The sequence below is a fragment of the Lutra lutra genome, chromosome 14 (assembly GCF_902655055.1).
Source record: "Lutra lutra chromosome 14, mLutLut1.2, whole genome shotgun sequence".
Lineage (NCBI taxonomy): Eukaryota > Metazoa > Chordata > Mammalia > Carnivora > Mustelidae > Lutra > Lutra lutra.
In genome coordinates, this window is record NC_062291.1 from 62,605,077 (window position 1) to 62,628,640 (window position 23,564).

The 23,564-nt window shown below is 44.4% G+C and overlaps 1 protein-coding gene and 1 pseudogene across 1 annotated transcript in view; one reads left to right on the forward strand and one right to left on the reverse strand.

Annotated features, from left to right (window-relative positions):
* Nucleotides 1-111: 111 nt before the first annotated feature.
* Nucleotides 112-23,564, reverse strand: part of ARL3 (ADP ribosylation factor like GTPase 3) — a 35,274-nt gene continuing 11,821 nt past the window's right edge. The window contains exons 3-6 of the mRNA XM_047702014.1: nucleotides 22,483-22,599; nucleotides 11,167-11,217; nucleotides 9,415-9,600; nucleotides 112-392 (exon numbers count right to left, since the gene is read on the reverse strand). Coding sequence (XP_047557970.1) covers nucleotides 345-392; nucleotides 9,415-9,600; nucleotides 11,167-11,217; nucleotides 22,483-22,599 — 402 coding nt within the window. The 3' untranslated portion in view covers nucleotides 112-344. The remainder of the gene's footprint in view (nucleotides 393-9,414; nucleotides 9,601-11,166; nucleotides 11,218-22,482; nucleotides 22,600-23,564) is intronic.
* On the forward strand, nucleotides 15,429-16,704 carry LOC125084551 (heterogeneous nuclear ribonucleoprotein A1-like; annotated as a pseudogene).

Sequence of the window (23,564 nt, forward strand, 5' to 3'; positions counted from 1 at the left end):
TCCGAAAGAAAAAAGCCCACTGGAATTGTCTAAACTGCAATGTAATCTCTTGCTCATTTAAAAGATCTCATTTTCTAATCATGTGCTTTGAGACATTTAATACTATTTCAATTATGCAGAGGAAATAATATAATTCCTTTATTTGAAAAATGATACTGAACCTCAGAGATCAGTTAAATCTACTGCTGGAATGGGGATTCTTTTTAAACTGTGTTGTTCCCTCTCTTCAAACAGCTGTAGCTGTACACAGATGGAAAAACATTTGGTCAGAAAGCAGCAAATTAGTGTTTTTCAGGACAGAATTCAGCTCCCGCAGCTCCTGCGTCTCTCTGTTCAGCTAGATTTTATTTCTTCTTTGCGTTGACATTTTTGCAGACCCAGTTCATGCCGTCCTTAGAGGGAAATGAGCAGAGAAAGGCAGTGTTAGTTGTAAGAAAGGCACCACACACTCAAGCTGGGGTGGGGAGTGGGGGGCCCCTGGGTCCTCTCACCCCAACCCCGAGCTCCAGGGAGTTTGCTTGGCCCAGGGGCCCACCTGGGTGACCAGGGACAGTGGCCTCCTGGGGAGGAGAAGGGGGGCCTCTGAGAGCACAGGAAGAAGATGGGAGGGGGAGTGCCCAGTGTGTGAACTTGAGATGGGTCCTCAGGAACTCCCTCTGAAAAAATAAACACATCTGCCTGGATCCAAGGCCTGACTGAAGAGCTATCAGAGATTCCAGCCATTTTTGGCTTTTTCTAAAAGCTGACCTTTGCCAGGGCATTAAATTCAATAAGCCACCCTTCTGGTGCCCCAGGGTGTTTACAGTGTGACAGTGTACACTTGGGTTAAATTAAATTTTTTCAGAAAAACAAACCAACTGCAGTGTGTGTTACTAGACACACACTGGGGCAATGTGCCTTATTTCTCTTCGCGCAGCACTACACACAGGTTTCACAGGGCCGGCCTGGATCTTACAGCTTTAAGCACTATCAAGCTGAGGGACTGGGGAGAAGTTTCCCTTAAAGGCACAGTGACCTTGAAAGTGTCCTCTCTTAGAAGGCTGCAGAGGGATGGGGGTAAAAAATCACACAATGGCTACAGCCACCTGGCAGGCAGCGTGCTTTCTCGTGGATGCCAGGCCTGGCAGCGATGACCTCCTTTTCAACCCCCTCTGGAGCCATCCCTGAATGCTCTCCCTTTCCCCAGAGCCTCTCCAACCTTCAGGGGTGTGCGGACTTCCCTTGGAAGCCCAGAACAAAATCAAAGGAGGCTCTTGCAGCCAATCCCTTTCCTCTGCATCTGTGACACCTACTCGCTGAGGTCCCGGCTGCATTTGCCCATCTCGGGGCATACACGACATGCAGAGCCACATTTCTTGTGACCATGGAGCTAGGAGTTGAACCTGAACAGCTGAGACAGCTTAAAGTAATAAATATCAGCTGACACCCTTGGCCATTCGGAGCATTAATCCCGTAAACAATACATCACTGCAAAACAACCAGCAGGCATCCTATCTCCTGGCTAATCTGACCATAACCTGAATTTACAGTGATTAAAACTCTGCCAGTTGCCATCAGAGCACTTGGGCAGGAGAACCAGATAATCCATTGGCTGTCCCAGGGCAGACCTTAGGGCGTTTGCCAAGATGTGGCTGGCCACCGCCCAAAGCCCAAAGGTGGACAGCATCTGGCAACAGTGGGGACAAGGGTAGGAGGATGCCGAGGTGGGAGAAAGGTGGACTCCCAATGCGTCTCCAGTTACAACTGGGTCAGCTACTTACTGTGAAAAGCGGAGGCCAATTTGAAGACCATTTTATGAAAAGGATTAATTTAAAGAGAAGCATGTTTAATTTTAGTAGCTAATTGGTTTCCAGGAAAAAAAAAATGATCACCTGCCAGGAGACAAAAAAGATTTTACAAATAAAAGAGGGATGAAGGAGATAACCATCTTCCCTTTGCCTTCGAAGCTGAACAGCTCAGCACTTGTGCAGCCCTTTCCACCTTCAGGAACCCGGACAAACACTATCCAAGGTGTGCACCTTGGTATTTTCTCCTCTAAAGAGACTTGCAGATTTTATCAAATTGTCCACTCAGAGAAATCGAGAACTGTGTTCCCACACTACACGAATGGCAATTTTTCCTCTTGGTTTGTGGCTGATTATTGGGGGGGGGGGTTCTTTTATTATATGTTACTGAACATGAATGCAGTCAAAGAGATTGGAAAAATATTTACTCAGCTGCAGGAACCCAAAGCAGCATGTGGAGGGTGAGGGGCAGCTTCTTCCTGGGTATCTGTGATGGGGGTGGAGGGGATTTAAACCACCGAGCCCTGCTGCGTGCGAGGCAGTGTCTTCCAGATGTGAGCAAGGGCCTGGGGTGGCAAAGCCCTTCACGCCACAGTCTGGCCAACAGAGGGCGCTCAGAGGTCAGTCCCCACCAGCTGACCTGCCGGGCCCTGGGTCTCCGCAGCTGCCAACTGTAACCTGAAGGAGTGTGGGAGGCCCGGGGAGATTAACAGGGCCCGAGGCCTGTGGCTGCGCTGGCTCTCGGAGGCTGCCCTGGTCCGAAGTGTCTGGAGGTTGGGGAGTGGTCCCTTTCCTGTCATTACCCCAAGAACCTGAGCTGGAGGTAAGAGGTGTTGGGGAGGCCGTAGTTACCAGGGATGTCAAAGCAGGGACAAGCTGGGCCATGCTGCCCCCTGGGAAGGAAGGACAGTGGTGGTGTCCAGGAGCCCTGCGACGGGGGCCGGGTCGGACTGGCCTGAGGTTGTGTTTACAGAACCTAGTGTGGTATCCAGGTGCCAGGCCTAGGGCAGAGACTGAACTTGTATCTTTGAAATGAATCCTCGTAACAGCGCTGTGGAGTAGGTACTGTTATAACATCCACAGTCCGGAGGAGGAAGTGGGGACACAGAATCATGGGAGGCAGAGGCAGGCCATGAACGTGGCCACAGCTCCCGCACCTGTGCTCTTCAGCCAGCGCCCCAGCTCGGTGAACGCACGGCCCGAGACAAGGCGGGCATTGCCCTGCGGCTGGGAAAGGGAGCAATCCTGCTCTGTCCTCACCGGCTTCTTGTTGATACAGGGCTGGAACCCCCAGCCAGGCACCCTGCACGGCTGTGCAGCCGCTTGGAAGGTCTCAGAGGCTGTTTTGGTTACTTAGCTCTCAAGATTCCCGGGTTGCAGATGGAAGCCTGCACATGTCCCTTGCTGCGAGATCCCTGCAGATGACTGTCTGCCAGACCACCGCTTGCAGGGGCTGCACCCCTTGGAGAAACGGACGAGGGATCCTCCATTCCGCAAGTTCACCAGTGCACCCCATGGCCCTTGCCTGAATTTGGCAAGGCCTTGTTTTTTTGAAAACAGATGACTGAGGAAAGGTGACTGTCTACCTGAAGTAGGTTACTGCTGTCTCTGCCTCCAGAGAAGGAAATGAACTCATAGGTTTGTTTAGTGGTTGAACCTTTATTGTTAAAAACTCGTTTGACCAAATTTCTGCACATTTGATCTTTGTCCTGGGATGACCATCTTAGGGCAGGTGCAGTCCTCCCCCGCACCCGCTCCTGATCAACCTTGCTGAAACCCAATTTGAATTGATTAGCTTCAATTCAATAATAGAGACTAAAGAGAGTCCTTGAACCTCAAAACTGAGCTTTGTTTAGCATCATGGCAAAAGGAAAAAAATCTTACATTTTACTATGTCCTGATATTATTCCCTATGATAAACCCTGGGAAAAATACAAGGCTGCCCCTAACCATATGGCTGGAAATGTAGGAGTCCCATCCAAGACTGAAGGTGCGATGCCCCTTTCTTTTTTTAACTGTATTTGTGAGAAAGAGAGCATGCGCGCGCACAAGCGGGGGTGGGTGGTGGTGGTTTCGGGGCAGCAAAGGGAGAGGGAGAAGCAGGCTCCCCACTGAGCAAGGAGCCCAATGCAAAGCTCCATCCTGGGATCCTGACCTGAGCTGAAGGCAGACACTTAACCGTCTGAGCCATCCAGGTGCCCCACAATGCCCCTTTCTATGGGAAGAGCGGCTTCTGACTGCACTGCTCCTTTGAACTTGGTCTTTCTACCATGCATCCATCACTGTGGATGGTTGGAAGGAAGAAGCAGTAGCTATGGTTGGGTAGGCCTGGTTTTAAATGCCACGAGGACCACATGGTCACATGAATAATTGCTTTAAGATGACGAGGTGCTCAGACCCCTGCTGAGCATCACAGCCTATCCCATCATGCCATGGGGCTTCCAGGGTCAAGGAGCAGCTGGAGGCAGTGGATGTAAAATATTGCTCACTATTAATACTTTTTTTCTGGTGACAAAGGTACTGCACCAGAGCGGTAACAAAATCACATGTTCTGAGTTTGCTTTCTTAGTCTACAGAGAGGTTTGAAAATTTAAAAATAACCCTGAGGTCTGACTTGTAGATAAGCAGTTCCATGTACACTGGAGTCAAAAATAACTGATGTCAGGCTTTAGAAAGAAGTGGTGAATGTCGTTTTTTAAAATATTGAAATCCTGTTGGCTTATTAAGGGCAAAGTCCCCTAGATTAAGGTTAAAAGAAACAAAACCCAAGAACTTGGCTAGTGACTGTTTAGTGGCCATGTGCAAAGCGCTCGTGGGGCTCAGGTTACTGGGGGTCCTTTCTGCGTCGGTGAGATGACTGAGCCGGCTTACTCCTATTTGGAGCAGGAAGATGGGGAATGTGGGAGAGATGTGGGAGAGAAGGTGAGCATCAGGTGGAGGGTACAGAGAGCAATCTGTAGGGAAACCTGCGCTCAGAGCTACTGGTGTGGGCTTGTGATGACTGAGGCTAGAGGCCAGGCCGAAACTGCAGATCTCTGCTTTGAAGGGAAATTCTAATCCAGTATAATTTTAATTAAACACATGGGCATTGTAGAGAGGGAATATCTTCAGCCACCTGAAACTGCGAGAGCAGAGGAGAGCCGTGCTAAGGGGTTCCAGTTCGAGTTTGTAAGTGGAAGAGGGATCAATTCCTCTATCTTTCTCTGGCTCTGAGCCAGATGCTTTATTCATCATTTTCTGTACACGAAGGGGAAAGAAGAGTGTTCTGGAGTTACGTGCTATGCACTGGGGCAGGGCCGAGCTCCAAGGGGCCGGAAGGCGGCTGCCCCTATGTCTGGAAGGCAGTCTAGCTGAGGGGGCTGCAGATTTCCCTAGATGTATTTCAGTTTCTCCTTTTTGCATTCAGCTACTTGACGTAACTGGGTCTTTTCTGATCACTCCTCTGGACTATGGGCCTCTCAGCAGGACAGAGTTTCCAAGACAAGTGTCTCCTCCAGTTTTTAGTGCCATTTACCTGAGCTCCGCTCTTGACAGTTTCCTATGAAAACCTGCTTCAATCACATATGGCTGGCCTCCTCCTCACCATTAATCAGCCAAACAAAGACCTGTTCTGAACTCTCACGAAGCCCTCAGAAGCCCTTTTCCACACCCAGAGCAGGGGCTGTCGAACCACATGGACCGCACATACTTATTTGCCTTCAGAAGAGCCAGGAGAACAAGAACCTCAGATCATCGCCCAGAATCACAAACTTCTATAATCTGAAATCCTGTGTTGCAGCTACTTCGCTAAGGAGAAGCGACGCATGTGCCCTCTCAGTCCAGAGGGTTTGGCGTACCATCGCGCAGACCCGTGGCCGCTGCTCCGCTCACCCACCCGATGGTGCCACTTATCGGTCTGAGACACGTCTCACAGATGCATTTAGATGGAACACATACACCCAAACACAATGCAAACAGGGACACTGTCTCTGAACACCTGACACTGTAACAGAAATCCCAGGTCTTTTTAAAAAACCTTGGTACATTTTTGTTCAGGCTCATTAGAGCTGTGGGGCCAGATGTTGCCTGACCCATTTAATGTCTGATCATCTTGGGAGGGTCCCCCATTACTGACCAGCATTCAGGGGGCGGTGGGTCAAAGAGTGGAGGGTAGAATGGGAGGATGAAATAGGGATAAGGGAATTCTAGTAATTATTACAGAGTATCCATGCCTGAAAGTAATCTTATGGACATTTTTCGAGTGACGTCTTTCATTCCGAGGAATAGTTAAAGCCTTAATTAATCTGAGTCATTAAAGGCCTACACTTGAACTAAGCAATGCAGGAAAAGAATTCCAAGTAAGTGACTCTTTTTAAAGTGAAAAGTAAGAAGCTGGCTGAGTGGGCAGGACCTCAGGTCAGAGGAATTACCTGAGGGATGGACATGGTCAATCAGTGCCTCACAGTGAAAAAAGCATTTCCACAGAAAACTCGCCGACCTTTCTCCAGTCCCCAAAGGTTACCATTAAAGGACAATAGACGGCCGATTCCCTTCTTAATTAACATTTTTATTAAATAACCCATTTCAAATAATGGTTAAATTCTCTAAATTTATATCATTCTATTAACCATAATCTAATCTCATTAACCTTGAAATCCCAGTCTTAACTACCCAATTCTATACACCATGGTACTATCTACTAAACTAATTAAGTGACCTTCAAACTATTTCTCCTCCATATAAAATCGTTATTTTTCTTGTTCACAGTTCTTTGTTGTATCTCTCTTGATATCATTTCCTGTGAACCTGGTTGCTGAAGGCCCCTGATCTGAGCAGAACTTTCTGCACAAAATCAAACCACACATGACATCTCACTTGATTCAAACTGGTTGATTTTAAAGCCCTCCCTTGCCAACCCCCACCCTCAGTCTGAGAGCTCACTGCCTCTTTTTTGGCATAAAGGGAACTCCACTTCCATGGTGCGTGACACAGCCAAGAACACAGATCTCTCCACCCTCCTACTCTCTGCCAGACTGGAGTGGGGCAGTGGGGCCTGCACTCGGGGCAGACAATGAGCAGTGCTCCCTCCCAATCTCCAGGCTCCTCTGAAGAAGCACCCTTGACTTGAATGCCAACACTGTAAATGCTGATTCTAGATAACTCTAGCCCTCCTTTTGACATCCCTAAGGCTGGCTGAAGAAAACAAGAGCCTCACTGTTAATTTCAGCTTTGCTTTTTCTTCCTTTCAACTCTCTGGCCCAGTGAAGAAGATTATAGAGCTGTCAAGTCCCTTTTTCTCAGGATTATGCACAAAACACATATTTTCTCTAGTACTACCTTTGGAGTCTGCAACTCAAGACATTTTCTACTTTGCTTTTTAAAAAAATTTTTAAGTTATCTACACTCAACATGGGGCTCAAACTTACAACCCCAAGATCAAGAGTCCCACACGCTACCAACTGAGCCACCCAGGCACCCCTGGTCTCTACTTTCTGTGTTTGTGTTCTAAACCATTCAGAGAGGCAGAATCCTCTTCCTGAGGTAGTTTGTACGAACGTAAGAAAGCTATTATCCTTTCCTGGGCCGCCTCCTCACCAAAATAACCTCAGGCCTCATGAATACCATTTTATGCACAATCCAGGGAGCTGCCTTAGGCAAAACTTGGGTTTCTTTTTTTAAGTGAGAAGCTAAATAAAAAGATGAGAGTTTACCTATCAAAAACATGCTGGGCTGTAGTATACTGGTTGGACTAGCTTGTAAAGTAAGCTGAAAAATGCAGTTAATTTGAAACCTGGTAGAAATATAATCACATATGTGACTGCAATCTTAGAGAGGAGGCTTGAGAAGAACAAAACTACTCGTGTGATCAGTTCCTTTGTCGAGTGGGATTAGGGGGGAGGGGAAAGAACTTTTCAGTTTTTAGTTTTATATACTTGTACATGATTCACAATGAGAGTACATTACTTTTATAGCCAGAGTCTAGGATGGAAGGAAATACGAAGGCTGAACGGCTGACCCTTCCCGAACCTAAACCTCAGAGAGACCCACAAAGCTCTGGCATCTGTTCTGGGGACGCAGCGGAGCACCTCTCTGGCTACCTGACAGCCCCCACAACGCACACACGTGCACAGAGAGCTTCTGAGGGTGCAGGTACTGAGGAGCCTGGAGGAGGAGGCACGGCCAGTGCGGACTGCTGGGCCCTCGGATCTAGAGGCCAAGCACAGAAGCAGGCTCCAGCTGTTTGTGTAACAAAAAGAAAAAAGCCGGGATGCCTGGGTGGCTCAGTTGGTTGGACGACTGCCTTCGGCTCAGGTCATGATCCTGGAGTCCTGGGATCGAGTCCCGCATTGGGCTCCCGGCTCCGCGGGGAGTCTGCTTCTCTCTCTGACCTTCTCCTTGCTCATGCTCTCTCTCACTGTCTCTCTCTCAAATAAATAAATAAAATCTTAAAAAAAAAAAGAAAAGAAAAGAAAAGAAAAGAAAAAAGCCAAAGCAGCAAACAGATGGAACAACTGAGATAATTCTTAGAAGTGATTATTTGATTGAGATAAAAGCAGTCAGGCAGTTTTAAGACCAATCAATGTCAAATGTCTTAGGAGAGAGGGATGAAGAGCATTAGAAGGGAAATGGAAAGAGGCTGCAGGACAAAAATGGAGAAGCAAATCACCCGAACCAAGTTGAGAGACAAGCAAACTGGCTATGTGGTTCTGACACCCGCCATATGGCAGTGGGGGGAAGACTCCGTTCCTTCAGATGTTGCTAATCCCCCCCCCCCCCCCCAGCACCCTGGAGCAGGACTGTCTGCTTCTCGAAGCACCGGGCCACTTCCCTGGCAGGTACACCAGATGTTTAAATTGAGGCATGTCGGCATGCTGGGGCTCCAGAATAAAGAAGTAGCCCTACGGCGTTGGTGGTATAGTGGTGAGCATAGCTGCCTTCCAAGAAGTAGCCCTACGTGTCAGCTGGTTCGAGGCTGCTTGGTGGGAAGCATCAGAGCTGAAATGGTTTCTCATTCTTTGAGGATGCAGCCTCTCAGGTAGCTGGGATACAACCATTTTCTGCCCTAAATTAATATCAAATGAGGGGGGGAGACTGTTCCTCTGGTTTATAGTTCCTTGGTATAAAGCATGGGGCTTTCTGTCAGCAGAAGCCTCCCGGTGGGAAACCAACATGAAGTAGCAGGAAAGAGACACCAGCCCTGAGGGCAGGGGAGTTAGCCAAGAGAAAAATCAAAACACTTCTAGGATAACTGGTGTGCACAACTGTTGACGGCTGTTACCTTGGGAGCACAAGCACTTAGCATCCATAATATTAGATACAACACAAAACCCCCAACCCAGTCATCAAAGAATCCTAGTTAGAAAGCATCTTCGAAGGTCTTCTGTTCTGACCTCCTACCCAGTGGGGTAGTTTGTCCCTCGTGGGGTGGTTCATCAGCAGCTTTCCTGGAATAGTTAATGATTATCAGATTGGTTGCTAAGTAAAAAAGAACCAAACTCCTCCATGCCTTTCACATCCTGGAGCGGTTCGTCTGCCAATCAAAGGCTATTGGTTTCATATCTTTTTCTATCTAGCTCAGCTCAACCAAGGAGACAGACTATGTTGGTTGGGTGCCATATTGCCAGGTAACCAAGCCTTCTGGTAATCTCACCTGAACGCCCTCTCCCGTGAGAGCTGAGCAGGACTGGATCTGCCAGACGCGGTCGCGGATGGTGTGCAGGTTTAGTCCTTCTGCAATTTCAGAGGCAGGGGCTGCCGTGAGCAAATCCTGCTTGTTAGCAAAGATGAGCACTGGCACACAACTTAGCTTTTCTTCCTCCAGTAATTCAGCTAGTTCCTGGATCATTTCGGGAATGGATGGGAAGGGAAGGATGAAATCTATGATATTTAACCATGTACTTCCAACTAGAAAAACACAGAAGTGTTAAGCTGATCAACTAGCAACTTCTAAGGGCAATGGTTCTCAAACTTGAGCCTGGGGAAGAATTCCCTGGCAGATTCCTGGGCCTACCCCAGAGATGCTGAATTTGGAAAGGCTGAGGTAGGGCCAAGGAATCTGCATTTCAACACACTCTGCAAATGGCTCTACCATGGATGCAGAGATCATACCCTCAGAAACACTGTTCAAAGGAGAACATATGTTGTGGATAGAGATTTAAAACTTACTGAAGGTTGTGATCTGCAAATGACTTTCAACGCATGCGCGCACACGCAAATAGGACACACACATTTTACACTGAAAATAACAATGACTCTGGAGATTATAATGCTGCTTCATCAATCTGTACCTTCAAAGCATGCATGCATGTGCACCGCATGTCATCAAACTCACATCCTAAAATAACCATCTTTAGTCCGTCTGGCCAAGTGTCTGATGTTTGGTTATTGCTTGGGGTCCTAGCTGTATGTTAATTCCGTCTGCAATCAGCATAGGAGATGGTGTGTATTTACTTATGGGGACCCACCTCTTCCCTATTCAACTCACATTTCTGCTGCTTTGGGACACTTGAGCTGTCCAAGGGAACTGGGGGTTCAAGAGGCATATCATCCTATTAACACCCCTTACCTCTAAGCTCGTGTTTGGCATTGCTTCACCCAAGTGATGATACAGAAGTCATCAAGGTATGGAAAGGAGTCCTCAAACTAATTTTCAGGGAAAGGGGACATAAACATGGGGAATGCTACCTTTGGAAGGCCACCTGTGGCAGTTGAGGATACAGGCCAAGCCCCTGCACACCTCTCTAAAGAGGTCATTCTACTCCTTGCTTCTTATCAGTATACTCCGTCTGGGTAAAATGGTGATGTCCACTGCTTCTCTCTTTAAAACTGAGTACACAAATCTCACCGTGTAATCATGTTGACATGTACTGTGCATGTGAAGCCATATTTGGGTTCAAAGTCTATCTCTTGGCTTGGGAACAAGGGCGGCTTAGTCTTGGCTTGCATGTTTCCTCCTATCCCTTCAGATCTGTCAGAGGTACCCTCGGATCAATTAAGCTGCTGTTGAAAATGTACATAGAAATGACAAGTGAATTGTTCCTCTGGGTTCATGTCTAAGTGGCCTGGGAAGAAACCTAAACTTTTGAGCATGGTGGTAAGTTCCATTTGCTTATATCTTGTTTATCTGACCAAAACTAAAAGGCTGTAATCAAAAAAATAGTTTAAAGGACTCTCAACTGATTTCCTTGAAGGCAACCTTTTTTTTTTTTAAATTTTTGCAACTTTTTTTTTTTTTTTCTTTTTGGGCAACTGGTATTTTTGCTTGCTTGCCAGAATGACTTTTTTGTTTAAACTGCAAAGGTTAAACAAAAAAAAAAATGCCTCCCTTGCTCTCATACATTTACAGGGTAGATTAATGAACACCTAGTTATTTGGAAAACATCTCAACAGAAGAATTATTTACCTGACCCGTCTCTTCAAATCTTTTTCTGTCTGCACTGTCAATTACATAGATCTGTAAAGTAAAAGGAGAAGGTTACTTTAATAAACAGAGAAGACAGGGCAGCTTCTGCAGAAGGAGCAGAGGATCCCCAAGCAGATTTCTCATTAGCACAACAAACGGAAACTGAGCTGAAAACTCTTACCTCATCTATGGATGCAAAATACACTAATTGATTGATTGATGGATTGATTAAAGGGGGCTACCCAGAAAATATTTCCAGCAAAGCTCCAAAGTAGATGTCAGGAGAGCCAAGAAGCATAAAAAGAGGAACATTTATTGTGTATTCACTGAACATTCTTGCTCAGATTTACTCTATTAATTCTCGTTATGACTTTATGAGAGATTTCATTATTTTCCCATTTTATACATAGATAAACATAAGCCAAAGAAATTAAGTATTATGCCCAAGTTCTTTTAAAAAAAAATTATTTTTTATTTGATAGAGACAGTGAGAGAGGGAACACAAGCAGGGGGAGTGCGAAAGGGAGAAGCAGGCTTCCTGCTGAGCAGGGAGCCCAATCCCAGGGATCCTGGGATCATGACCTGAGCTTAAGGCAGAGGCTTAACCCACTGAGCCACCCAGTTGCCCCTCTGCCCAAGTTCTAACAAGACTGGGATTCACCCAGGCATCTGCGTGGGATTCAAACTCAGGCCTACCTGGGAGTAAAGTCCACAGGTGCTCTTGAGCACTCTGCTGTTCTGCTTCCCAAATTGTCGGGAAGGGATGGTGTCTCGAGGCACTTACAAATACCGTAGTCCTGGAGCATCATGGCTCTGAAAGTACATTCTGCAGTATTAACTGTACGCTGACTTCAGGGGCCAAGGTAGGAGACTCCCTGATCTCCATTCCATTCCCACCTTCTCAGGCTTCCTGGGAGGTTAAGATCAAGTACTGGAAATAGCAAGGGCATAGGCTTTGCCAGAAGTAAGAGAAGTCTCAAGAGTCACTGTAAATTATAAATCCCAAGCTTTCTTTCCCATTCCTGAATTTTATTAATTGCATAAATAACATCCTATAATAACAATAAGGGAAATGAAGTAAGACCAAAGGAGAAAAATCGTCTATAGTTATAGAACTCAAACACATTAATTATTTTAATTTCTTGTGAAAGTTCCCTTCAAATTCTTCTTCATAATTAAAAAAGAAAATTATAATTTTGTCAGCCTTTTAAAAAAATATTATTTATTTAAGTAATCTGTACCCCCATGTGGGACTCAAACTCATGACCCTGAGCCAGCCAGGTGCCCCTTGTAGGCCCCCCCCTTTTTTTCCCATTAAACAGCATATTAAGTGCTTTCCCAGTTGCTACTCTTAAAAATTATCAAATTTGCAAACTTTCTTTAAAGAATTTAAAATTGCTATTAAACTAATGGTATTATGAAAATACTCCTTTAAAAGAGCATATTCACCTAAAACAACACAAAACAGGATGCCTGGGAGGCTCAGTGGTTAAGCATCTGCCTTTGGCTCAGGTCGTGATCCCAGGGTCCTGGGATCGAGTTCTGTATCAGGCTCCTTGCTCAGTGGGGAGTCTGCTTCTCCCTCTGCCTACCTCTCCCTCTCTCTCTGACAAATAAAAATAAAGATCTTAAAAAAGAAAAAAGAAATTGATGTTTGATATGACAAAACATAATTAGAGAGAAAGGAGGAACGGAAAGGTGGTTTAATCACAGACAAGAAAGATCACCAAATACGAGAGTCCAAAGGTGAATGAGAAGACATTTTTAACTTAAAATTGCTAAATTACTTGCTACTTATTGCTTTGACAAGAAATTTCATGGAAACATTTTCATTAAAAGTTTCAGACAGAGGATGCACCTAGCTGGCTCTGTTGGGAGAGCATGTGACTCTTGATCTCAGGGTCATGATTCTGAGCCCCAGGTTGGGGGTAGAATTTACTTAAAAAAAAAAAAAAAAGATTAAAAAAGAGGATCTTCCTAAACTGCACATAAATTCTATCATTTAGTATGTTTCTCACATAACTTGTATAAAATTTGAAAATTACTACACAATAATTCTAGGAGAGAGTCTGTAAAACAACAACCCCATTTATTATAAGGGCCAAGTGAAAAAGTCAAGACAGAGACAAGCCAATCTCTGGTGATCCCACAAGTTTGTTTTTCTGCAGTGGCATTCTCTACTTCCTGTCACCTGCCAAGCCAGTGCTGTCTAGTGTCTTCACGTTTTCACCCAAGGATCTGTTTTCTTCTGGTCAATAGCTGAGAATAAGGTTAACCTATCTTTTTTTTTTTTTTTAATAGCTATTAATCTAGTGAAGTAAAAAAAATTTTTAAAGAAACTTTATCTAAAAACAAAGTATTAATGAAAACAAACAAACAAACTCTGGGGCACCTGGTGTCTCAGTCGGTTAAGCATCTGCCTTCAGCTCAGGTCAGGATCCCAGGTCCAGGGATTGAGCCCCACATTTGGCTCCCTGCTCAGCAGGGAGTCTGCTTCTCCCTCCCCCTGCTCTTGTGCTCTTGCTCAATCATTCTCTCTCTCTTTCCCTCCCTCTCAAATAAATAAATAAATAAAATCTTAAAAAAAAAAAAAAAAACGCCACTCTGAAACTATCAGGGAAAGTTAAACATTTCTAGTGTTTCTGACTGATCCTAAAACAGGGACTGGGCACCTGGCTGGCTCAGTCGGTGGAGCCTGTGACTCTTGATCTCGGGGTTGTGAGTTCAAGTCCCAAGATGGAGTGGAGATTACTAAATCATAAAATACTTTTTAAAAATTATGGACTTTTGGAACATCTGGGTGGCTCGGAGGGTTAAGCCTCTGCCTTCGGCTCAGGTCACGATCTCAGGGTCCTGGCATGGAGCGCCACACTGGGCTCTCTGCTCAGCAGGGAGCCTGCTTCCCCCCCCCACCGCCTGCCTCTCTACCTACTTGTGATCTCTCTCTCTGTCAAATAAATAAATAAAATCTTTAAAAAAAAATTGGACTTTCAAAAATCAAGTTTCATAAAGCTATTCTAAAATGAAGTTATAATCCATGGCACTCAGAATGATGCTTTACCTAAGCAAAGCCAATTCATATCTTTCGTGGCAGTTGCTTTGAAATTTTTATTTAGTTGGGGGAGGAAGAGCTAGACAAGAGTATTTTTTCTTTTCTTTTCTTTTCTTTTTTTTAAAGATTTTATTCATTTATTTGACAGACAGATCACAAGTAGGCAGAGAGGCAGGCAGAGAAAGGAAGGGAAGCAGGCTCCCCGCTGAGCAGAGAGCCCGACGCGGGGCTCGATCCCAGGACCCTGGGATCATGACCTGAGCCGAAGGCAGCGGCTTTAACCCACTAAGCCACCCAGGCGCCCCGAGAGTATTTTTTCTTGATGAAAGTTCAATCAACTGTAGATTATCCAGAGACTAGTTAGTTATCCAACCATGTGAGTGGAGGGCTCTTTGTTTCTCCTCTTGATTCTGGTCCTCTTCCCTCCTGCTGCCACCTTTTGGCCATTTTACTGCTCCTAAGTATTTCTCCCCAGGAGGGGTAGGCAGAGATAAAGAAGGATGACACTTACAAGTGGGCTTGATATGGCAGCTCCAGCAAAAGTCTAAGGGGAAGCTGAAACTGACAAATGAGGTTTCTGGGTAATGTGGTTTTCAATTATTTGCGCTCTAGAAGTATTGAGGCTCAAGTGTGAGTGACATCATGGAAATAATACAAGAGATGGCTGTTTGAGATCCATCTCACTTGGTGTTCTACACTTTGGATATGGAAACGATTACATAGTTAATTTGTTTATATTATGTTGCATCTGAACACAAAACATAATAAAGTAAACAGAGTTTAGAAGTAATATGGCCATATCTTGAAACACTTTGTATTTTTAATCTATCAAAAAGCTGTTATCTTCTGGTCTAAGAGAAATGGAAGACATTCTATCCCCTCCCTTTTATGACCCCTCAAGTTTTATTTCTTAGTCATTTCCCCCAAGTTATTAAAGCTGAAGTCGGCTGTCCTCAATATCGTCATCCCTGAGAATGACTGGCACTTTTAGGAGTAGCCTTGACTCTTTCAAACCTCTAGAGAACCATTTAATGCTCAAAAGTGGGGTTTGTCAATCTTTTTCTATAAGGGGTCAGGTAATTTTTAAAGTAAATATTTTAAGCTCTGTGGTCTATACCATCTCTTTCCTAACTATTGAACTTTGCTGTTGCAGTCCAAAAGCAACCATAGAAAATCCATAAACAAGTGGACGTGGCTGTGTTCCATCCTTCTTTATTTATGGACTCCGAACTGTAAATTTCATATTATTTTCATGTGTCATGAAATCTTATTCTTTTGATCCCCGCCCCCCCACAGCCACTTAAAAATGTGAAAGCCATTCTTAGCTCACAGGCTACATAATAATAGGAGGCAGGCTGGATCAGTTTGTCAACACCTGTTCTAAAGTGAGAATTTCTTGGGATTATTTTTTTCTGCCCGTGGGCGCCGCCAAGTAAGCATCTTTAAAGTCTCCCCTCCCACTGCCGTCATGTCTAAGTCAGAGTCTCCCAAAGAGCCTGGAGCGCTGTGGAGGCTCTTTATCGGAGGGCTGAGCTTTGAAACAACCGATGGGAGTCTGAGGAGCCATCCTGAGCCATGGGGAATGCTTACAGACTGTGTGGTAATGAGAGATCCAAACACCAAGGGCTCCAGAGGCTTTGGGTTTGCCATGGAAGCCAACATGGAGGAAATGGATGCAGCCATGAACGCGGGGCCACATAAGGTGGATGGAAGAGTTGTGGAACCAAACAGGGCTGTCTGAAGAGAAGATTCTCAAAGGCCTGATGCCCACTTAAGTGTGAAAAAGATTTTTGTTGGTGGCATGAAATAAGACCCTGGAGAACATCACCTAAGAGATTATTTTAAACAGTATGGGAAAGTAGAAGTGACCGAAATCATGATTGACTGAGGCAGTGGCAAGAGGAGAGGCTTTATTTTTGTAATATTTGATGACCATGACTCTGTAGACAAGACTGTCATTCAAAAACATCATAATGTGAATGGCCATGACTGTGAAGTAAGGAAAGCCCTGTCTAAGCAAGAGATGGTTAGTGCTTCATCCAGCCAAAGAGGCTGAAATGGTTCTGGAAACTTCGGTGATGGTGATGGAGGTAGTTTTGGTGCGAATGACAACTTTGGTCGTGGAGGGAACTTCTGTGGGTGAGGTGGCATTGGTAGCAGTCGAGGTGGTAGTGGCTATGGTGGCAGTGGGGACAGCTCTAACAGATTTGGTAATAATTCACTGACAGTTACAACAATCAGTCCTCACATTTTAGACTCATGAAAGGAGGAAATTTTGGAGGCAGAAGCTCTGGCCCCTACAGTGGTGGAGGCCAATACTTTGCCAAGCCAGGAAATCAAGGTGGCTGTGGTGGTTCCAGTAGCAGCAGTGGCTACAGCAGTGGCAGTGGGTTGTCACAAATGCCAGGAAACAAAGCTGAGCAGGAGAGGAGAGCCAGAGAAGTGACAGGGAAGCTATAGGTTACAACAGATTTGTGACCTCAGCCAAGCACAGTGGTGGCAGGGCCTCGCTGCTACAAAGAAGACATGTTTTGTTTGTTTATTTTATTTTTATTTTTTAAAGATTTTATTTATTTATTTGACAGAGAGAGAGCACAAGCAGGGGGAGTGGCAGGCAGAGGGAGAGGGAGAAGCCTCCGCAAAGCAGGGAGCCAGCTTCGGGGCTCGATCCTAGGACCCTGGGATCATGACCCGAGCCGAAGGCAGACGCTTCACTGTCTGAGCTGCCCAGGCGTCCCTGAAGACATGTTTTAGACAATACTCCTGTGCCTGGGCAAAAAACTCAAGGGCTGTATTTGTGACTAATTGTATAACAGGTTATTTCAGTTTCTGTTCCACGGAAAGTGTAAAGCATTCCAACAGAGGGTTTTAATGTAGATTTATTTTTTTGCACCCATGCTGTTGACTGCTCAATGTAATAGTCTGATCACCAGGCTCAATGTGTCTTTCAAAAAAAAAGAAAGAATTTCTTGTTACATTCTAGAGATAAATGGAAAGAGTTAACCAGGTAACTAAATGTATCGAGCTTCAACCCTGCTTTTCTAGGCAGTGTGGAGGCTAGGGTAATAGGTCTTCTCAAGCAACAATGAAAGACTATTAAACACAGACAAACTAATATAATGCATCAACCACTGCCACTCCAAGCAGCTTCTAAAACTGGCAGACAGGGCTGAGCCACAAGGCCTTAGAATCTAACCCTGGGGATTCAGCTGTGCCCCCAGACTTGTTTAATCTCAAACGGCTCCAGAAAATAATGAAAGGGTAACTTGGAATCCAAAACACTGTCTGGAACTGGCAGCCTAAGGTAGTGGGAAGAAATTCTTCTCAGGTAGCTCAGACCGACTTTTACTGGAGTGTCTGAAAATTCCTGGGCACTCTCAGCTAGTAAGAAATGTGGAGTCTGGGTCATACTACAACTACCTTGCATTCTCCCCTCAAGGTGTTAGAGCCTGTGATTTAAAAGTAGACCAGAAAGGTTGAAGCCTCCTTATTGAGCCTCATGGTCATTAATGTCCTTCTATATTCCTCTTATTTGGGTATTTCTTTCAAAGTACCTTAATCCAGCAGATGAACAGAATGAACTGTTACTTCTCTCAGCCACCTGCTTTTCCCTAACTCTTGACTCAGAAATCACGAGAAATCTATAGCCCAGCCCCACCAGTTTTATTGAGGTATAATCGGCATATAGCACTGTAGAAGTTTAAGGTGTATAGCGTAATGATTTGACTTCAATCTATAGTTTAATTAACTCACTTTAATTTTTGAAAAAAGATTTTATTTAATTATTTGTCAGAGAGAGAGAGAGAGAGAGAGCACAAGCAGGGGAAGAGGCAGGCAGAGGGAGAAGCAGGCTCCCCGCTGAACAGGGAGCCTGATGCGGGGCTCCAGGACCCTGGGTCATGACCTGAACCAATATTTTTAATATTTTATTTATTTATCTGAATGAGAGTGAGAGAGATCATGAGCATGGGGGAAGGGTAGAGGGAGAAGCAGACTCCCCACGAGCCAGAAGCCTGATATGGGACTCAATCCCAACACCCCGGGATCATGAAATGAGCTGAAGGCAGATGCTTAACCAAGCCGCCCAGGTGTTTCCCCCTTCACTTCAATTTTTAACCAGTTTTTTATTTACAGAGTAACTGGATAGACAGCACACCTACCCCATCTTCATGCCCTCTCCCAGTAACCTCTTGCTTTAGTGTGGTGCCCTTCTCCTCACAATTCATGAACCAATAGTGATACATCCGGTTCATTCTTTGTATTTTAAACTATGGATTTTTTTAAAAAAAGATTTTATTTATTTGACAGATCACAAGTAGGTAGAGAGGCAGGCAGAGAGAGAGGGGGAAGCAGGCTCCCCGCCAAGCAGAGAGCCTGATGTTGGGGCTCTATCCCAGGACCCTGAGATCATGACCTGAGCCGAAGGCAGAGCTTCACCCACTGAGCCATCCAGGTGCCCCTAAACTATGGATTTTGACTGATCTGTACTAACATGTATGCACCTTATGGTTTCATTCAGAATAGTTTCGTCACTCTAAAAGCCCTCTGTGTATCACCTATTCATCCATCCCTCCACTTTCCCCTGGAGTTCTGGCAACCACTAACTTTTTACTTGTAGAGATTTTTTCTTTTTAAAGATTTTTATTTTTATTTATTTATTTGACAGAGAGTGAGAGAACACAAGCAGGGGGAGCAGAGGGGGAGTGAGAAGCAGACCCCTTGCTGAGCAGGGAGCCCGATGCAGGACTTGATCCCAAGACCCTGGGATCATGACCTGAGCCAAAGACAGAGGCTTAACCATCTGAGCCACCCAGGTGCCTGAGATTTTTACCGATTTCTATAGTTTGCCTTTTTAAAAATGGCATATAGTTGGAAACAGAGAAGATGTATCCTTTTTCAGACTGACTTTCACTTAGTAATATGCATTTCTTGAGATCCCCTTAAAATTTTTTTTTCATTTCTTTTTATCAAGAAATAATATGCTATTATATAGATGTACTACAGTTTGTTTATTCATTCGCCTACTGTAAGACATCTCAGTCGCTTCCAATTTTTGGTAATTCTGAATAAAGCTGCTATAAGCATTCACATGCAGGATTTTGTGTGGATATAAGTTTTCATCTAATTGGGTAGATTAGAGTGATTGCTGGATCACACAGTTTAGTAAGATTATAGTTAGCATTGTAAGAAACTGCACACTGTCTTCCAAAGTAGTTGTACCATTCTGCATTTCCACGGGCAATGAATAGAAGTTCCTGTTGCTCTTCCTCTTTGTCAGCATTTGGTATTATCAGTTTTTTGGGTTTTAGCCATTCTGGTATGTATGTAATGGCATTTCATTGTTTTTCAGTTCCCTAAGATGTGGATTATCTTTAAATAAGCTTATCTGTGTATCTTCATTGGTGAGGTGTCTTTTGTCCCCTTTTTAATTGGGTTTTTTTGTTTTCTCACTATTGAGTTTTAAGAGTTGTGTGTGTGTGTGTTTTACGGGAAGAGGGGCAAAAGGAGAGGGAGAAAGACTCTTAAGCAGGCTCCATGTTCAGTGTGGAGACTGACAAGGGGCTTGATCTCACAACCCTGAGATCATGACCTGAGCCAAAATCAAGAGTCAGATGCTTAACCAACTGAGCCACCTCTTTGTATATTTTAGATACAAGTACTTTATCCCATGTGTGTTTTGCAAATAGTTTCTTATTTGAAAATATTTCTTATTCAAATATTGTCTTATCTCTTAATTTTCTTAATAGTGTCTTTCTCAGAGCAGAAGTTTTAAATTCTAATACAGTATATCTTACACATTTTTGTCCATTTCATTTGGCACGTTTTTAAGCACTGGAGATACAAAAGTTAAAACAAAACAAAACAAAGACAACAAAGTCCCTGTCTTTGTAGATATTACATTCCGGGGGAGGAGGGTAATAAATAAAAACATTTCTGATGGTGATGAGTACCAACAGGTCTGAATAAAGAAAAGAAAAAAGAAGCAGAGAAAAATTACAGTGCCAGAAGGGTAGGGATAGGAGTCACAATTTTAAATATAGTAATCAGAGAAGGTCTCCGTGGTAAAGTGACATGTGAGCAGAGCCTTGAAGGAGGTGAGGGAATAAGCCATGAGGACATCTAAGGGAAAAGAATCCTAGCACTGCAAATAGCAATGACCAAGGCCCTGAGGTGGGACTAGGCCAGTGTTGTAGGAACAGCAAGCAGGTCAGTGTGGCTGGCACCAAGTTAAAGAGGGGAATGAGAAGACAGGTAAGACAAGCCAGAAGGCAGGGGGCCAGTGTAAGAACTTTGGCTTTATTCTGAGATGGGAAACTTCTGTGTTAACGGGATCACTATAGCTATAGCACTGAGAAGAGACGTTAGGGAGGAAAGGCAAAAGCAAGGAGGCCAGAGGGGATGACACTGCAAAATCAACACCCAGCAGCAGCGGGCTGGAAAGAAGTGGTCAGAGTCTAGAACTGTTCTAAAGGTAGAACTGACAAGACTGGCTGATAGGTCAGAGATGGGGAGCGAGAAGAAAAGGATGACTCCAAAATGCTTTTGGATGAATGCAACTGTCGTTTACTGAGAAGAAGATAGAAGAAGCCAGTCTGGCGAAGGGTGGATGAAGATAGGAATTTGGTTCTGGACATGCTGAGGATGACGGGACTTACTAGCTGCTGAAATGGAGATGTCAAATAGGCAGCTAGCTATATATGAAACTGAGGTTCAGGGGAGAGTTTCCAATTGGAGATAACGGGGTGGGATTCACCAGCATGTAGGTGGTAATTAATGCCTTGAAATTGGATGAGGTCACTTAAGCCACAAGTTAGAGAAGAAAAGCACGGGCCTGAACTCTGGAGCACTCCAACATCTGGAGGGAAACAAGGGGGAAAACAGCAATGGAGACTGAGAAAGAGTAGCCAGTGAGATAAGAGGAAAATCCAAGATAGAATGGTATTCTGGAAAACAGGGGAAGATAATGTGTCAATGACCGCAACACTGACTTCCTTAACTGCATGGCTAGGTCAAGTAAGAGGGCGATGGAAAACCTTAGCAATCTGGAATTCTTGGTGGGTCTGAATGGACGGTTCAAGAGAGAACAGGAGGAGGAAGTGAAGACAGAGCTCAGAAAATTCAGAGTTTTGTTTTAAAAAGAAACTGAGGAAAAGGACTGTATCTGGATGGGATATACAGCCAGGGCAAGAGTTTCTTGTTTTTAAACAAGAAAAGCCACAGGCTGTGTGCATGCCCATAGAATGATCCAGTAGAAAGACACATAGGAAGCAAAAGCAGGGAGTGAAATTATTTGAGATGCAAGATGGTTTCTATTGGTAATGAAGGCACCAATATGGCTGACTTTACGGCAGTTCCTTGTCTATGGGCAGAATTGTAGTAAATGCAAACTTTCCAGTAGAGTTTAATGAAAATAATATGCAGTGCTTTTTTTTTTTCCTGTCTAAGTTCATGAGACCCCTTGGTTTTAGGCCATGATCATGACACAAAGTACATAAGGTAGGGTGGATGAACTGAGAGGCTTACGTATTGGAGAAATGGAGTACGTGGATAGTGAAATCTCCAAGAATTCCGAAACAGTAGTCGTCCAGAAAGTGACAGTGAGCTGGGAGCTAAGATCTCGGCCCCTTCCTGAACGAACGCTGCCTGAGCCAGGGAATCTATCCCCAATGCACAGGGCACCTGCTTCTACTTCTGGACATTGACAATGATAGGAGACTTCTTATGCTGGGTTAAACTCTGCCGCCTAATACTCCCTAGACTGCTCCTCATCCCGTCCTCTAGAACTATTCATGACGAGGCACAATTCTGACTTAACATAGCTCTTGAAGCAACTGAAAACAGTTCCAAGTTTCTTTTCTGGGAAGAACAGCTGTCTTTCAACCATTCCTTATGCATCATTATCTCCAGGACCTCCACCATCTTGCTTGCCTCTTCAGGATACTCTTACTGATTTCCTTGGGATGGTGGAGTCAGTGGCACGATCTTCTGATTTCCCTTCTGATGTTCAAATCACTGTGGTAATTAATACTTTATTTTGTCAAGGTGAGTGTGGGCACAAGGCTGTACTGAGCAAAAGCAAAACTCATATACAAATTATACAAAGACGTTTCTCTCTCACAATCTGTAGTCTCCTGCTAGCCCTAAATTTATAGTGACTCATGTTACAGCAGTGGAATTACTGACAAGAAAGAACATTACAGCGTTAATATTCCTCACACACTATAGAAAAGACTATGAATTAGGACATCAGAAGGAGTACTTACGAGAATATCAGTATTTTCAAAATAATTTCTCCAGTATGGTCTGATTTTTCTCTGTCCACCAATGTCCCATACATTCAGTTTAAAACCTTGTGATTGTACACTTTTGATGTTAAATCCCTGAAACAGAGGCAAAACCACCAAGCTTTATTAAGCTTTGAGATCATAATTTTTAAAAAGATTTTATTTATTATTTTTTAAGATTTTATTTATTTATTTGACAGGCAGAGATCACAAGTAGGCAGAGAAGCAGGCAGAGGGAGCGGGGTGGGAAGCAGGCTCTCTCTGAGCAGAGAGCCTGATGTGGGGCTCGATCTCAGGATCCTGAGATCATGACCTGAGCCGAAGGCAGAGGCTTAACCCACTGAGCCATTCAGGCACCCCTGAGATCATAATTCTGACAAAGTTATATTTTACAGCTATGTTATTTATTAGTTGTGAGATACTCTGCCAAATGTGATACTGGTAATACTGAAAATAGTCTGTTATGATAGGAAAGAAAGAAATGTGTTTCTACATGCTTACTACATTTGGTTTGGAGTCAATATTAATGTCATGGCTAACATGACGCCTTCTGTAATAAGTGTACACACATGCACACACACGCACGTGTGCACACATAGATACCCGAGGACAACTTGGAATGAGAATAGTTCTGATAATCAACACTAACAGATTATTACATTTAACTAACACAAAAACAGAAGCTGAATCTGAAGACTCAATAGAACAGAATAAATTCCAAATTTAAAAAGAAGCAAGAGTTGGGGCACCTGGGTGGCTCAGTGGGTTAAAGCCTCTGCCTTCGGCTCGGGTCATGATCCCAGTGTCCTCGGATCGAGCCCCGCGTCGGGCTCTCTGCTCTGCGGGGAGCCTGCTTCCACCTCTCTCTCTCTCTGTCTCTCTGCCTACTTGTGATCTCTGTCTGTCAAATAAATAAATAAAATCTTAAAAAAAAAAAAAAAGAAGCAAGAGCTACAATCTGGAAGACAGGATTCTTTAAGAAATTTCTTCGTATGGGTTAATCAGGAAAAGGAGGGAGCTGAAGTCACGATGCTATGGGACAGGCTGATTTGTAACTGGGC